Source organism: Marmota flaviventris, chromosome 3 (assembly GCF_047511675.1).
Source record: "Marmota flaviventris isolate mMarFla1 chromosome 3, mMarFla1.hap1, whole genome shotgun sequence".
NCBI lineage: Eukaryota > Metazoa > Chordata > Mammalia > Rodentia > Sciuridae > Marmota > Marmota flaviventris.
Window position 1 is genome coordinate 79,152,979 of NC_092500.1, and position 17,380 is coordinate 79,170,358.

At 41.5% G+C, this 17,380-nt stretch overlaps 1 protein-coding gene, 1 non-coding gene and 1 pseudogene across 2 annotated transcripts; all 3 read left to right on the top strand.

Annotated features, from left to right (window-relative positions):
• Positions 1 to 6,073: 6,073 nt before the first annotated feature.
• On the top strand, positions 6,074 to 7,768 carry LOC114091648 (adapter SH3BGRL pseudogene; annotated as a pseudogene).
• Positions 7,769 to 10,506: 2,738 nt separating this feature from the next.
• Positions 10,507 to 10,765, top strand: LOC114091767 (small Cajal body-specific RNA 6). Its single transcript, XR_003582548.2, has one exon. It is a non-coding gene; the product is annotated as a small Cajal body-specific RNA 6 (non-coding RNA).
• Positions 10,766 to 14,314: 3,549 nt separating this feature from the next.
• Positions 14,315 to 16,773, top strand: LOC139705208 (uncharacterized). The gene is made up of 2 exons (XM_071609998.1): positions 14,315 to 16,466; positions 16,591 to 16,773. Exons 1-2 carry the CDS (start codon positions 14,661 to 14,663, stop codon positions 16,672 to 16,674), a joined length of 1,890 nt encoding a protein of 629 aa, XP_071466099.1. The 5' UTR covers positions 14,315 to 14,660; the 3' UTR covers positions 16,675 to 16,773.
• The last annotated feature ends 607 nt before the right edge of the window (positions 16,774 to 17,380 follow it).

Consider the following 17,380-nt stretch of genomic DNA (forward strand, 5'->3'; position numbering starts at 1 on the left):
ATTTAAACACATATATTAAATTATGTAGAGATATTAATGAACAAGGGCAAGTCTTGGCAGCTGCAGTACAACAGGCCTTAGATGCCAGGCCAAAAACATGCTATGATTGTGAACAAACAGGACATTTTAAAAGGAATTGCCCCATAGGAGGAGGGTTTAACAAAACTAGGTATCAAAGAAATAGAATACCGGGTATTTGCCCACGATGCCGTAGAGGGAGACATTGGGCTAATGAATGCCGTTCTCAAACCATCATAGAGGGTACTCCCTTATCAAAAAACGGACAAGGACCAGGTATTTATCCACGATATCGTGGAGAAAGGCATCAGGCTCCATTGCCAAAAAACGGACAGAGGGGCCCAATGCTCCAGGGCCCACAACCACAAATCTACGGGGCAGTTTAGGAACCCAGCAACACCATCAGGGTAGTGCCCAGGACACATTGTCCATTAAATCCCTCATCAGACAAACCCGAGGGAGCGCAGGGTTGGACATCTGCGCCTCTGCCAGAGCAGTATTAACTCCAGAGATGGGAGTTCAAATCATTCCCACAGGAGTAAAAGGACCTCTTCCCCAAGGAACAGTAGGCTTATTTTTGGGACATAGTTCATCTACATTAAAAGGACTTATGATAAGTCCTGGGGTAATTGATCCCGATTATGTAGGTGAAATAAAAATTATAGCTAGTTCTCCAAGAGGTATATCAGTAATTTCACCTGGAGATAGAATAGCACAGTTGTTAATAATACCCAGCCTACATAATAAATTTCCTAGTCGTAGTGTAAAAAGAGGTTCCAGGGGATTAGGCTCCACAGGTGTAGATTGGGGTATGTTGTCTTTAAATTTAGATTCTCGCCCAATGCTAAAACTAAATATTCAAGGACATGAGTTTAATGGGCTAGTGGACACAGATGCTGACCTTAGCATCATATCTCGTCAAGAATGACCAAAACATTGGCCATTACAAGAAGCCACTCAAACGCTTCGAGGCCTAGGAGTGGCGACTAATCCCCATAGAAGTTCTATGATATTAGATTGGAAGGATCCTGAAGGATGTGAAGGAACTATACAGCCATATGTATTAGATCATCTTCCTATAAATTTATGGGGACGAGATGTCCTAGATCAATTAGGTTTGATGTTAACAAATAACATCAATCCTAATGCGCCCACTACTAGGGCTAGAGAAGGCTTTAGGAAAGAAAAAAGATTAGGAAAACAAGGGCAAGGTATAGCAGCACCAACACAAATAGATCAAGGAACAGACAGACATGGGTTGGATTTTCAGAAAGGGCCACTGAGACAATCAAAATTACTTGGAAATCAGAAAGACCAGTGTGGGTTCCTCAGTGGCCCCTGACTAAAGAAAAGATACAAGTAGCCCATGATCTGGTCAAACAACAATTAGCGGAAGGACATACATAACCTTCCGTATCTCCCCATAATACTCCCATTTTTGTCATCAAAAAGAAATCTGGTAAATGGAGATTATTGCAAGATTTAAGAGATTTAATGAGATGGTTATTATGGGACCTGCTCAATCAGGGATTCCTCAATTGTCCGCTTTGCCAAAAACTTGGCATGTTTTAGCTATAGATATTAAAGATTGTTTTTTTTTTCAATTCCAATTCATCCCGAGGATAGTCCATGTTTTGCATTTACTATCCCTGCATTAAATCATGAAGGTCCTGATCAGAGATATGAATGGAAAGTACTCCCTCAAGGGATGGCTAACAGTCCAACTATGTGTCAAATTTATGTTAACAAAGCAATCCAGCCACTTAGAAATCAAAATCCTGAACTACAAATATTTCACTATATGGATGATGTATTATTGGCACATAAAGATAAAAACATATTGCTGGAATGTTATGCCACACTTACAAACTTATTAAAAAATTATAATCTAGAGATAGCAATAGATAAAGTACAATTAAATTTTCCAATTAATTATTTAGGAGTTCTATTATCCTCAACCATGGTCCGTCCACCAAAAATTCAAATACGAGTAGATCAACTCAAATCACTTAACGACTTTCAAAAGTTATTGGGAGACATAAATTGGATAAGGTCTTATCTAGGTATACCAACAGGAGAGTTGGGACCTTTATTTGATATTCTAAAAGGTCCATCAGATCCAAATTCACCCCGCATGTTAACTCCTAAAGCAAGAAAGGCATTAAAAATTATTGAAACATATATGGAAAATATACATTTGGATAAAATTGATATAAGTTTGCCTTTATTATTTATTGTACTACCAACAAAAAATATTCCTACAGGAGTATTTTGGCAAGAAGGTCCATTATTGTGGATACATTTATCTTATTCTCCTAACACTATTCTTACTAGGTATCCTGAGGCTGTAGGACAATTAATACTCAAAGGAATAAAAGCAGCAAAGGGAGTGTTTGAAATGTCTCCCAATAAAATTATTACTCCATATACTATGGATCAAATTGATGAGTTAGCTAATGAGTTAAATACTTGGGCAATAATCATGTGTAAATCTAATGTTTCATTTGATAATCATTTACCATCTAATCCTTTGTTGTCTTTTTGGTCTAAGCATCCTGTAGTTTTTCCTAAAATGACAAGAAAAACACCTATCATGAATGCTCCAAATATATTCACTGATGGGTCAAATAATGGTACAGCAGCAGTAGTTACCCCTGATCAAACTTTTACATTTTTAGTACCCAAACAATCAGCTCAAAAGGTAGAGCTTAATGCAGTTTTACAAGCTTTTTTGATGTTTAAAGATTCTGTATTTAATTTATTTTCTGATAGTCAGTATGTAGTTAATGCTATAGTATCTCTGAAGATGCTGGTAGGATTTCCCCTTCTTCTACTGTTTTCTCTTTGTTTTCCACTATACAAAGTCTAATCTGGGACAGAAAAGATCCATTCTTTATAGGACATATTAGGGCACATACAGGATTGCCTGGAGCCCTTAGTTTAGGCAATGATTTAGCAGATAAAACTACACATGACATACATATTTTCTCTACATTTGAAGAAGCTACGAATTTTCATAAAAGTTTCATGTTAATGCTAATACTTTACAAAAGCGTTTTAAAATAACTAAGGAACAAGCCAGACATATAATAAAACAATGTCAAAATTGTGTGACATTTTTACCACAAGTTAATCTTGGAGTCAATCCTAGAGGACTGATACCTAACCATATTTGGCAGATGGACGTCACACACTTGCCAGAATTTGGAAAATTAAAATATTTACACGTTACAGTTGATACTTCTTCTGGATTTTTGATGGGCTCCCTTCATGCCGGAGAAAAAACTAAAGATGTTATAGCTCATTGCTTACAAAATTTTGCCACTGTGGGCGTTCCTAAACAGTTAAAAACCGATAATGGTCCTGGCTATACCTCTACCTCTTTTAAACAATTTTGCTCATCATTTGGTATTACTCATATAACAGGAATCCCATACAATCCACAGGGACAAGGCATAGTTGAAAGAGCTCATCAAACTATTAAAACATACTTATTAAAGCAAAAAGAGGGAATTGGATGGGGGTATATATACCCCAAAGATAAACTTAAAATAACGCTTTTTACTCTAAACTTTTTAAATTTGGATTCATCAGGACTTAGTGCTGTGGAAAGACACATGTATCCAAAAAATGTACATAAGCCTAAAGTACTTTGGAAAGATATTCTCACAGGACAATGGAAAGGTCCTGACCCAGTGATTGTCTGGAGTCGGGGCTCTGTTTGTGTGTTTCCACAGGGAGAACAGCAGCCGATTTGGATTCCAGAGAGATTAACTAAAACAATTTCTACAGATCGAAAAGAAGATGATTTGACTCAAATCCATAACAGCTGATATCCAGAACTCCAGCTTGGCCATTCTTACATCTGCGACAGTGATTAACCAGGATGCTTTTTTCAATAGCTATTTTATTATTGCATTTTTTCCACATCATAAGGTTCTATTTTTATTTTTTGAGCTCATACAAACCTAGGTTAATGTTTTTCTGATCAGTTTTATTGTTTTGACTGTGTTTTTAAACATTGCAATGGAGATTTCACCCAGGTAAAGCTACAAGGCCTTTACTATTTTCTTATGTGTTGTACGTCTGTGTACACTCTTGTGTTTTGTTGTATGTCTGTATGTGCGTATGTCCATATTTCTTATATGAGGAGCGCTCATGAAAAAATGGATCCGAATTGTTATTATTATTATTTTTTTTATTCACGTGATTTAAATGGTTTAATTTAAATTATGTAAACAGCTGTTAAGGATTGTTTTTAAAGTAGGTTAACAGATCTGTTTGTTTACTTTCACCTTTCCTTTTCATTATATTTAATAATTCTTTTCAGGATAATGTCTCTTTAGCATCATTGCCAGAATTCCTATCTTCATCCCAGTGCCGGTGAAGACAAAGATAAAACCAAACTACAGCTTCTATGATAGCTATCACAGTAAACTGCATAAACTGATGCATCAATAAATATAACTCAACAAGTAATGCTCAATCAAGGAGTCAACTTACTTTGGGAGGAAACAGATTTTGGGAGGAAATGGACATATTGATAGATTCCTCCGCTTTGAACTGCTTGCAGAACTTGCCTGGACTATGTAACTATCGTTTGGTGCAGCGAATTGTGGTAATGCTGGCATATCTTTGCTGATGGTGTCACCAGTGATGCAATTTTTCCCAAGGAGCCGTCAATTGGCTTGGTGTCGTGGCATTTCTGTATCCTCCTCCCTTCTGCTAGTGATGGTCTAAAATTTGGGGGCCAACAGAGGTGAGGCAAAGAACCTCACCCCCCCGACTGGTGCATAGACTTATCCACAAGTATGGCTGTATGCTGGACCGGTAGTCAGTGACGGGTATGATCCACTTGCAGTGGTATCAACCTAAGACAGGAGGCTGACGCCTAAAGGTCAGTTTTCCGATGACTGGTAAGAACCATATGTTGAATTGGACAACCTACCAGGCACGGTCCTTAAGCCACATTGCTTGTTGTTTAATTAATCAGAAGGGGGGAGATGCTGGGAGCCATTAGCCAAGTAGGTATGACAATTTCCTTGCCAGCGTACCCCATGTTGCTTAGTGGAAGGACTCGTGGAAATAGGACATTTTGTAGTGACATTGCATGTAGGTGACCTTGCTCAAGGACCAGGGCGGATCCAGGTTTAGGGCGTTCCCAGTTTAGGATAATCCGGGTTTAGGGTGGTTCCAGTTTTAAGGTTATTCCTGCTGGGAATAGTGCATATCCTGCTGCCTGAGTTCCCCTTGAGTTCTCACGGGATTCAGACAGTATTTTTTGGGAGACAGAAGCCCAGTGGGGGTGGATTTCGGCAGAGAACGTGGATTTCCCCAGAACGTGATTGTAGAAGCCTGGTGTGATTTCGGGAATAAAGAGTTGCTGTTTGAATCTTCAAGCTGTGTGGTGGCTCGTGATTTTGTGCCCAGCCAGACTGCGGCAAATATTCTATGCTAAGCAACTGTTGGTAGGTACAGAGGCAGGGTTTTTTCATGGGAGAAACATTTCTTACATGACATGGAGTCTTAGAGTAAAATGGAGTCTGTTTGGTCATTGCCCATATAGCCTGGCCCATAAGAGTACATCTGTCTTTTTCTTTTGGTACTGAAGATTGAAACCAGTAGGCACTTACACTGAACTACATCCCCAACTCTTTAATTTTTTTTTTTTTTTTTTGTGAGACAGGGCTTCACTGGGTTGCTGAGGCTGGCCTTGAACTTGTAATTTCCTGCCTTAGCCTCCTGAGTCTCTAGTATTACAGGCATGTGCCACCAGATCCAGCTCCAATAAATCTGGATTTTGAGTTTTTTCAATCTGAACCAGTTGCCTTCTATGCTTGTTACCTGGTCTCATCCTATTATTGACATTCATTCACTACTATGTTGGATATTTCTTTTGCCTAAATTCTTTGGTCTCCTAAATTCACTTTCCTCTTTTTATCTTAATATTTTTGGCAGGGCTATATCACCACCCCAGGGCTATATCACCACCAAGCTACATCTAAAGCCCCCCATTTTTTCTACATCCCTTAAAAAATTTTATTTTGGGGCCTTTGCTGCAGCTGCTCCATGGCTCATTCCAGGACCCAAACAACCGCCAGCCGCTGTTCCCAGGATGGTGATTCGTGTATACATTGCATCTTCTTCTGGCTCTACGGCGATTAAGAAGAAACAGCAAGATGTGCTTGGTTTCTTAGAAGCCAACAAAATAGGATTTGAAGAAAAAGATATTGCAGCCAATGAAGAGAATCGGAAGTGGATCAGAGAAAATGTACCTGAAAATAGTCGACCAGCCACAGGATACCCCCTGCCACCTCAGATTTTCAATGAAAGCCAGTACCGTGGGGACTATGATGCCTTCTTTGAAGCTCGAGAAAATAATGCAGTCTATGCCTTTTTAGGCTTGACAGCACCACCTGGTTCAAAGGAAGCAGAAGCCCAGGCAAAGCAGCAAGCATGAACCTTAAGCATTCTGCCTTAAGCATCTTGAAAAATGAGTCTCCATTGCGTTTGTTAAATAAAAAAAAAAAAAAAATCTTGGCTTCAAAAGAAACAGGCTTAATGTTGAAATAAATAGTTTAGTTGGTGTTCTTGCATGCAAACAATCAAAAGGAAAGCATAATTAAAATGTGAAAATGATGGTGAGGAGAATGGGAGATGAACATATATTTTGAAGTAGGTATCGTAGGATAATATTGTATTGTGCCAAGGCATTTATGTACTTCACTGATTTTTACAGAAAACACACTTCTTTTTAAACTATTTTTTATTGCAGGTTAAGAATATCTAAAGGTTAACATTGAGAGAATCTGTCTCTTGTTCCCAAATTGCCTCATTAATTTTGGTGAACAAGAATGTGTACCTTTTTAATGTGATTTTATTGTGATTCAAAGTACTTACAGGTAATGTTTGTGATATGTTAAACATTGTAATTTCCTGGCATTCAAAACATTCCCATTATTTTGTAGAAGAAACTTCTATGTACTGAACCACAAGTTTTCCAAGCTTATAAATGTAGACTTTCATTGCATATTAGGGGATCAGAATAGGTGACTTCCCACAAAATCAAAGCCAAACAAGAAAATAATAAATGCTTTTAATTGGCAAGTTCCTTCTTTAACTACACAGTTATGGAACCACATTTCTAAGTTGCTTGCTTCAGTGAAATGTTTATGTGTTTGTCATGGAAGAGGGATGACAAATAAATTTAAAATGGCATCCTCTTACAAAGAGCTTAGATACTTCATTAACTCTTATAAAATATGTTGGTACTTATTGCCCAAGATTTGATTGTTTGGGGTTTTGATAAAAAATTTTAGAGATTTTTCTCCCTTTAACAAAACTTTTTAATAATGAATGTCACTATCTCTTGATATATAACTTTTATGTTTAAATTTAGGCATATAGTGTGTGAGTACATTAATCTAAGTAGAGAGATTTTTCCTATGGTTCTATCAAAAAGTACAAGTATCAAATAAGCAGAGCAACATTTAAAATATTTTTGACAACTTTAAAAGATGAGAATCATGGCCTAAATCACTTACCAAGAAGATATTCACATTGTATGCTAGTTCTGTACTACTTTATTTCTACAAAAAACAAACACATTTTACGTTAAAATACTTTATCATATCTGTTGTTTGCAAGTCTGTACTCTTTGCAAAAATCAACATATAAGAAGATATGGCTTTGTTGACTGAGATTCAAATTTAATGTGATGCTTTGAAATAAAACTCACTACTTTTAGAAACCTAAAAAAAAAAAAAAAAAAAAAAAAAATTTATTTTGGGACAGCATCACTAAATTGCCCAGGCTAGCCTAGAACCAGTGATCCTTTTTCCTGATTCCTAAATCACCGGGACCAGTTCTCTTCCTTTTTTAGCTATTCTCATTTTGGTATGTCCTCTGGGAGTAGTTTCTTTAGGAAAGGTATATGGAAATCATTTTCTTTTCTGAACTCTTTGCAAGTCTTTGTCTCCACCAACACTTGTGTTTATTTTTTGTGTTTCTTTGAGACAGGGTTGTTACCTGGGCTGGACTGGGACTTGCAATCCCCCTGCCTCAGCTTCCTGAGTACTGGGATTATAGCATGTGCCACCATGCCTGGCAATACTTGTATTTTATTTATTTATTTTGCCATGCTGGGGATCAAACCCATGTCTTGTGCATATTAAGCAAGTGCTGTACAATTGAACAACATCTCAATTCTCCAGCATTTGTTTGGTAATTGGCTGAACAGAGAGTTCTCTGCTGGAATGATTTCCTTTGCTATTTTAAAAGCATTGACATACTGTCTTCTAGCTTCCTGTGTTGTTATTGAGAATGCAAAGCAATTGTAATTTCTGTTCCTCTTTTTTGTTTTTTGCTCCTCCCTTCCTCTCAGATCTTCCTTTCTGTCAATTCTATGCCATTCTTTTTACTATTGTTCTGTAGTATAGTTTAAGGTCAGGTATTACTTCCTGCTTCACTCTTTTTGCTACAGATTACATTGGCTATTCTGGGTCTCTTATTTTTCCAAATGAATTTCATCATTGCTTTTTCCAGTTCTGTAAAGAATGTCATCGGGATTTTTTTTTTTTTTAAACAGAGAGTGAGAGAGAGAGAGAGAGATTTTTTTTAATGTTTATTTTTTTTAGTTTTTGGTGGACACAACATCTTTGTATGTGGTGCTGAGGATGGAACCTGGGCCGCACGGGTGCCAGGTGAGCAGGCTACCGCTTGAGCATCATCCAGCGTCATTGGGATTTTAATAGGAATTGCATTAAATCTGTATAACAGACTTGGTAGTATGGCCATTTTGACAATATTAATTCTGCCTATCCAAGAGTATTGGAGATCTTTCCATCTTCTAAGGTCTTCTTCAATTTCTTTCTTTAGTGTTCTGTAGTTTTCATTGTACAGGTCTTTTACCTCTTTTGTTAAATTGATTCCCCCAATTTTATTTTTTTAAGGCTATTGGGAAATTAGTTTTCCTAATTTCTCTTACAGTGAGTCATTGCTTATGTATAGAAGTACATTTGATATATGGGTATTGATTCTATATTCTACTACTTTGCTGAAATCATTTATTAGTTTTAGAAGTTTTCTAATGGAATTTTTTGGATCTTCTAAATATAGAATCATGTCATCAGCAAATAGTGATAGTTTGAGTTCTTTTTTTTACTCATATTCCTTTAATTTCTTTTGTCTGTCTGATTGCTCTTGCTAGATTTTCAAGAACTATGTTGAATAGAAGTGGTGAAAGAGGGCATCCCTGCTTTGTTCCAATTTTTAGAGAGAATATTTTCAATTTTTTCTCCATTTAGAATAATGTTGTCCTGGGGTTTAGTATAGATAGCTTTCACAATGTTGAGATAGATTCCAATTATCCCTAGTTTTTCTAGTGTTTTGAAAATGAAGGGGTGTTGTATTTTGTCAAATATTTTTCTGCATTTATTGAGATAATCATCTGATTCCTATCTTTAAGCCTATTGATGAGATGAATTACTGATTTCCATATGTTGAACCAACCTTGCATTCCTGGAATAAACCCCAATTGATCTTGGTGCACTATCTCTTTAATGTTTTTGTATGCAACTTGCCAGAAATTTTTCTTTTTGGTGCTAGGGATTGAACCCAGGACCTTGTGCATTCAAGACAAGCACTTTACCAACTGAACTGTATCCTCAGCCCTGCAAATTGCCAGAATTTTATTGAGAATTTTTGCATCTATGTTCATCACAAATATTGGTCTGAAATTTTTGTTTCTCAGTGTGTCTTTGTCTGATTTTTGTATCAGTGTTATACTAGCCTCATAGAATGAGTTTGGCAGGGTTCCCTCCTTTTCTATTTCATTGAATACTTTGAGAAGTATTGGTGTTAATTCTTCTTTGAAGGTCTTGTAGAACTTGGCTGAGAATCCATCTGGTCCTGGGCTTTTCTTGGTTGGTAGGCTTTTTTTTTTTAAAGAGAGAGAGACAGAGAGAGAGAGAATTTTAATATTTATTTTTTTAGTTTCGGCGTACACAACATCTTTGTTTGTATGTGGTGCTGAGGATCGAACCCGGGCCGCACGCACGCCAGGCAAGCGCGCTACCGCTTCAGCCACATCCCCAGCCCGGGTTGGTAGGCTTTTGATGGCATCAGACCTTCCTTTCTTAAAGTAGAAGAATCTCCTCTTTGTCCTAGATGATTTAAATTGCACAAACATATGCTTTGGTAGAGGACAATTTTAATCTATTGTGATAGTACTTTCAATTTGGCAATTTATATTCTTTACTTCTGGAAATTTTTCTTTAATACTTTCATTGTGGATTTCTTAACCTATTTTTCTCTTCCTGAAAATCTATTATTTGGTGGCTGAACTTCATAAACTTCTTTTTTTCCTACTATTTTTTATCTTTTTCTCTTTTTGATATACCTAAAAATTATTTTTTCCTCAGTGCTGGGGATCAAACCTAGGGTTTTTTGCAAGCTAGGCAAATGTTTTACCACTGAATCACACCCTCAGCCCTGTACTTTTAAAATTTTATCTTTAAATATTTTGTTCAGTTTTCCCCCAGCTGCCTCAATCCCATCAGGCTTCAGTGGTGCTGAGATGGGCCAGAGAACAGCTGACATGCAGGGATAGCTTGAGTCTGTGTTCCTGGGTGAGCCAAGAAGGGGAGCCAAGGTGGTTGTATGCAACGTCTTAGCTATGAACAGCATGGACTGATGGTTGGAAGAGCCGGTATCTGCGGCTGTGATCTGACATTTTCAAGCTGAGACCTCTAACAAAAAAAAAAAAAAACTTTTTTCAATTTCTCAATTTTGCTGATTGCCATCGCACAGACCTGTAATCCCAACTATAACAGGGGTTCACTTGATGCTTCAACTATATCCCTTGTGGCTTTGAAACTTACATATGTTTTTTTTTTCTTCCTAATCTTTTCCTCCCTGATCTCATTGTCTCTGAATCACCTCTGTAAAAGCTCCCTGTTCCCACTAATGGGCAGAATCAGAGCCTTTGGGACAGGAGACTCCTATGTTTCTCCTTTGCTAGCAAAGTAATAAACTTTCTTTTTCCTTTTTCCTCAAAATGGTGTCCTTGCTATTGGATTGGTACTGGGGACAAGGACCGAGCTTTCGGCAACATAGCAACTTGGGAGGTTGAGGCAGGAGAATCCCAAGTTCAAAGCCAACCTCAGCAACCTAGTTGTAAAGGACAATGGAAAAGCTCCGTAAACTCAACAAGCCAAAACAACTGTTTACCTGTCCGAGATTTTATTAGCAGGACCACAGCGGCCAGTCGCAGAAGAGAAGGGGGGAGGGAGAGAGAGAGAGAGAGAAGAAAGAGGGGGGAGAAAGAGAGGAGAGGGGGAAGAGAGAGAGGAGAGGGGGAGAGGGGGGAGAGAGAGGAAAGGGAGGAGAGGGAGTAAGACTAAGAGTAAGAGAACAAACATGAACAGGGTATTGATATTTATGGGCTTAACACAGGATGAGGAGGAGCAAGGCGAGTGGGCTGTTACTTCTTCATTGGCCGAGAGTTCTTGCCACTTCAGGGATTGGAGGTGCGCCATTCAAAGTTCCCGCCATTCACAGGGATTGGAGGTGACGGTTCACGCGCCATTCAGTGTGTCATGGACCTGAGCTCCCAGAAGAGAAGTGTTCCAGGCACCATCTTTACCAATACTCTTGAGGTCCCAGAAGAGAAGCACTCCGGGCGCCATCTTTACCAACACTAGTAAGATGCTGCTTAAAATTTTTAAAAAGTGTGTGTGTGTGTGTGTGCGCGCGCGCTAGGGAAGTTTCTCAGTGGTAAAATGTCCCTGGGTTCAATCTCTCATGAAACAAAGGAAGGAAGGAAGGAAGGGAGGGAGGGAGGGAGGAAGGAAGGAAGGAAGGAAGGAAGGAAGGAAGGAAGGAGGAAAGAAAGAAAGAAAATTTTTTTTTTCATTTTGAAGGACCTCAAGGCCCCAGGCCCAACATTAGGAAATCTAACCCCTGTGCCCTGAAGCTGCAAGATGTTCCCTTACACAACCCCCATGTCAAAACCCCACCAGCTGCACGTAGCACTTCAAGTCTTGCACAATGCTACCACAAGATGTTCCATATAGATAACCCCGGAAAGGCCAAACTTGAGCAAACAGGGTGAAAACAGGAACTAAAAGGACAGGATGCAATTTTATGGGTTTTCCGAGAACATAAAGTGGAAAAACAAGTTTACCCTCCAGGTGACCTAAAGACTGGATTCAGAAGAACCAATAGAATAACTGTTACTGTGCTAAGCTAAAAACCAACCCCCTGCTCCCTATAAAAGATCTGTGCCCTAGAGCCCGGTGTGCCAGTCACCGAAGCTCCGGCTGAGGTTCCACTGTGCACCCGCAGGCGCCTGTGTACGAATAAAACAGCCTCCTGCTTCTTGCAGCCAGTGTCTCGTGTGGTTCATTCCGGGTTTGAGATCTGAGGTTCTTTCATTTTGGAGGTTCCACTGAGATACAAGATCCCAGTTCCAACCCAGATCCCTATCTGGAGGACACCCGACATCACTGGGAGGTAAGCCGGCCAGCTCGAGCTCTCTGATTTGTTGGTCTAGTGTTCAGTGTCTTGCGCAGCGTCTGTAAGACTATGCATAGTCATCCAGTATTTTGAGGCAGCTTGAGAAGGAGTTGATGAACTCAGACTTCTCCCCTGCCACCCTGGGAGACGTCCCAGGGATCAGAGGGGTCCGTTTCTTCGGGGCCCCCAGTGTTTCCGAGGGATACACTGTCTTTGTAGGCAACGGAGAAACACATACTTCTCCCAGGCCGTCTGATACTTTCGGTTTCCACCGAAGCCGCACAGCGCTCTTCCTGTTCGGTCTCATCTTTGTGTCTGTGTGTTTGTCTCTTTACTTTCTCTCCACAACTAACATGGGGCACTCACTGACCACCCCTTTGAGCCTCACTCTAGATCATTGGCAAGATATTCAAGATCGGGCAAACAACCTGTCCGTGACAATCAAGAAAAAGAAATGGAAAACACTCTGTACCTCAGAATGGCCGACATTCAACACTGGCTGGCCAGCAGAAGGGACCTTTAACATTAATCTTATCTTACAGGTGAAATCCCAAATCTTTACCCACGGTCCTCATGGACACCCCGACCAGATACCCTACATTGTCACCTGGGAAGATCTAACCTCCAATCCACCCCCTTGGGTGGTTTCTTTCTCTCCACCCAAGCCCCTTGAACCTTCTGCTCCCCTCATCCCAGTTCCCCCTCTCCCTTCTCAAACCTCTCAACTTTACCCCGTTCTTAACAAATCTGAGACCTTAATTAAATCAGGGGCAACGCCAAAGAAGGTTCTGCCGCCAGAAGACTCAACTCTGATTGACCTGCTGACTGACGAGCCTCCTCCTTACCAGTCCCAACCCTTACAAGCCCCTGAACCCGATCAACAATCCTCAGAGGAGGAAAACAACCAGGAGGGCCCAACCGCCAGTGCTCCCCCGGATCCATCTCCCATGGTGGGACGACTCCGGGGACGTCGAGACCACACCGCCTCGGGGGACACCTCTAAAGTCCTCCCCCTGCGACAAACAGGGGGCCCCAATGGCCAATATCAGTACTGGCCTTTCTCTGCCTCTGACCTCTATAACTGGAAAACCCATAACCCTTCCTTTACTAAGGACCCTATAGCTCTAACCTCTTTGATTGAATCTATTCTAGTAACTCACCAGCCAACATGGGATGATTGCCAGCAGCTCTTATAGATACTACTCACTTCAGAGGAGAAACAAAAGGTTCTCTTGGAAGCTCGCAAAAATGTGCCAGGGGATGACGGGCACCCCACCCAACTCCCAAATTTGATTAACGAAGCTTTTCCTTTAACCCAGCCAAACTGGGACTATGCGACTGAAGCAGGTAGGAACCACCTACGTCTCTATCGCCAGTTACTCATAGCGGGTCTCCATGGAGCAGGGCGACGGCCCACCAATTTGGCTCAGGTAAGACAGACTATCCAGGGGTCAGAGGAAACTCCGACGGCCTTCTTAGAGAGATTAAAAGAGGCTTATCGGAGGTTTACTCCCTTTGATCCTGATAGTGAGGACCAGAAAGGAAACATTTCTATGGCTTTTATTTGGCAGTCCGCCCCAGATATCAGGACTAAATTGCAAAGATTAGATAACCTACAGGATTTTTCTCTAGCAGATTTACTGAAGGAAGCTGAAAAGATATTTAACAAAAGAGAAACTCCAGAAGAACGAGAAGATAGGATTAGAAAGATGCAAGAAGAACGAGACCTTAAACTTAGGGAAGAATCAGATAAGAGAGAGAGAGAAAAAGACCTGAGGCGTAACAGGGAACTGAGTAAGATATTGGCCACTGTAGTTCAGGCAGGACATCAGGGAGACAAGATAAACAGGGACAGGGAACGGAGCAAACCCCGTGTAGACCGAGACCAATGTGCCTACTGCAAGGAAAGAGGACACTGGGTAAAAGACTGCCCAAAGAGACCCCCCAACCCCAGAAGAGGTACAAATCGGACCTCCCAATTGCTAGCCTTAGACGAAGACTAGGGGAGTCAGGGCCAGGAGCTCCCCCCTGAGCCCCGGGTAACTCTGCAAGTAGGGGGGCAACCTGTGACCTTCCTAGTGGATACAGGAGCCCAACACTTGGTGCTGACGCAGGCACCAGGACCCATGAGCCACAAAACGACATGGGTTCAAGGTGCCACCGGGAGCAAACCATACCGATGGACCACCAAAAGAGAAGTACACCTTGCCACAGGTAAGGTTTCCCATTCATTTCTACATGTGCCTGATTGTCCGTATCCACTACTAGGAAAAGACTTATTGACCAAGTTGAGAGCCCAAATTTATTTTAAGGATGGGAGTGCCTCCATCACAGGGCCAAACCAGACCCCCTTACATGTATTGACTTTCAAATTGGAAGACGAATATAAACTGTTTGACAAACCTTCTGTACCTATGGAAGATATGAACTATTGGCTTAGTTCTTACCCGGAGGCCTGGGCTGAAACCGGGGGAATGGGAATGGCTAAACAACAATCTCCAATAGTCGTTCACCTAAAAGCCACTGCTACTCCCATCAATATTAAACAATATCCTATGTCAAGGGAGGCCTACCAGGGCATCAAGCCACATATCAAGCGCCTCCTAGACCAAGGCATTCTAACACCTTGCCGGTCGCCCTGGAACACTCCATTGTTGCCCGTCAAAAAGCCGGGAACCAATGATTACCGACCGGTCCAAGACTTAAGGGAAGTTAACAAGAGGGTACAAGATATTCACCCCACAGTGCCAAATCCTTACAATCTCCTCAACACCTTGCCTCCTACCCATACTTGGTATACTGTTCTGGATCTGAAAGATGCCTTTTTCTGCCTAAGACTGTCTCCCCAAAGTCAGGCTCTTTTTGCATTCGAATGGAAGGATACCGAGGAAGGAGTCTCTGGACAACTGACCTGGATGAGACTCCCACAAGGATTTAAAAACAGCCCAACACTCTTTGATGAGGCCTTGCATCAAGATTTGGCCGACTTTCGTGTAGGACACCCTTCCTTAATCCTGCTTCAATATGTAGATGACATCTTGCTGGCTGCAGCCTCCAAGGAAGATTGCCTAACAGGAGAAGCCAATCCTCACAACTGCCAGCAGATTCTTGCAGAGACACAGGGGACCCGGCCAGACCTCACAGACCAACCAATGAAAGATGCGGAGCTGGTCTGGTACACAGATGGAAGCAGTTATCTGCTCAATGGAGAACGACGAGCGGGAGCGGCCATCACCACCGAATCTGAGGTAATATGGGCGAGTGCACTTCCGGGCGGGACATCAGCTCAGCGGGCAGAACTGATAGCTCTGACTCAAGCCTTGAAGTTGGCAGAGGGGAAGAAACTAAACATATACACAGACAGCAGATATGCCTTTGCCACGGCTCATATACATGGAGAAATTTACAGGCGCCGGGGATTACTGACCTCAGAGGGAAAAGAAATCAAAAATAAGACTGAAATATTAGCTTTGCTTAAAGCTTTATTTTTGCCTAAAAAGTTAAGTATCATACATTGTCCCAGCCATCATAAAGGGGATACTCCAGAGGCCAGAGGAAACAGATTAGCAGATGAGACAGCCAAAAAAGCCGCCCTAGGGCCACAACTTCTGATAATGACTCTATTGCCCAAACGAGCAGACCCACAACGTGATGACCATGAGGAACAATGGGTCTATAAGGACCAAGATTTAAGTGTCATACAGAAACTGGGGGCCACTTACAACCCAGAAGAAAATACCTGGAAATACCAGGGAAAGACTATCATGCCCCTCAAAAATGCAAAACAACTGGCGAAGTCCCTACACAGACTGACACACCTCGGGGCTAAAAAGATGAAAGAGCTCTTAGACTGTGGGGAAGGTACTTTATATCTCCCGAACAGGGATCAACTCCTTCGCCAAATAGCAGAAAATTGTCAAGCATGTGCCCAGGTAAATGCTGGTAAGGTCAAAATTGGGTCAGGGGTCCGGGTAAAAGGCCATAAACCTGGAACCCATTGGGAAATAGACTTCACTGAAATCAAACCAGGTATATATGGATATAAATATCTTCTAGTTTTTGTTGACACCTTCTCTGGATGGACGGAAGCATTCCCAACTCGGCATGAAACTGCTAAGGTGGTTGCTAAAAAATTATTAGAAGAAATTTTCCCCAGGTATGGAGTACCTGGGACAATTGGGTCGGATAACGGGCCTGCCTTCGTCTCCCAGGTAAGTCAAATGGTGGCCAATACATTGGGGATTAATTGGAAATTACACTGTGCTTATAGACCCCAAAGTTCAGGACAGGTAGAAAGGATGAATAGAACCATTAAGGACACTTTAACTAAATTGACGCTTGAAACTGGCACTAGAGACTGGGTACAACTCCTACCTTTAGCCTTGTATCGGCCCGAAACACCCCAGGCCCACAGGGACTGACCCCATTTGAAATCCTGTACGGTGCCCCACCACCCGCTGTTAACTTTTATGAAACTGAAACCTATGCCTCCCTCACCCCATCTATGCAGACTCATTTACGTGCCTTGCAATTGGTCCAGAAAGAGGTCTGGAAGCCTCTAGCCGCAGCATACAAAGAGGAACTTAAAACCCCCTCGCTGCCACATCCCTTCAAGGTCGGAGATACCGTCTGGGTACGCAGGCACCAGAGCAAGAACCTCGAATCGCGGTGGAAAGGACCCTACACCATTCTGCTGACCACTCCTACTGCGATCAAAGTGGACGGCATCGCTGCTTGGATCCACGCTTCCCACGTGAAGACTGCACATCCACAGGAGTCCACAGACCCCTCTCCGGATCCAGGATGGAAGTTGCAACGCACTCAGAATCCGCTAAAGATAAGACTC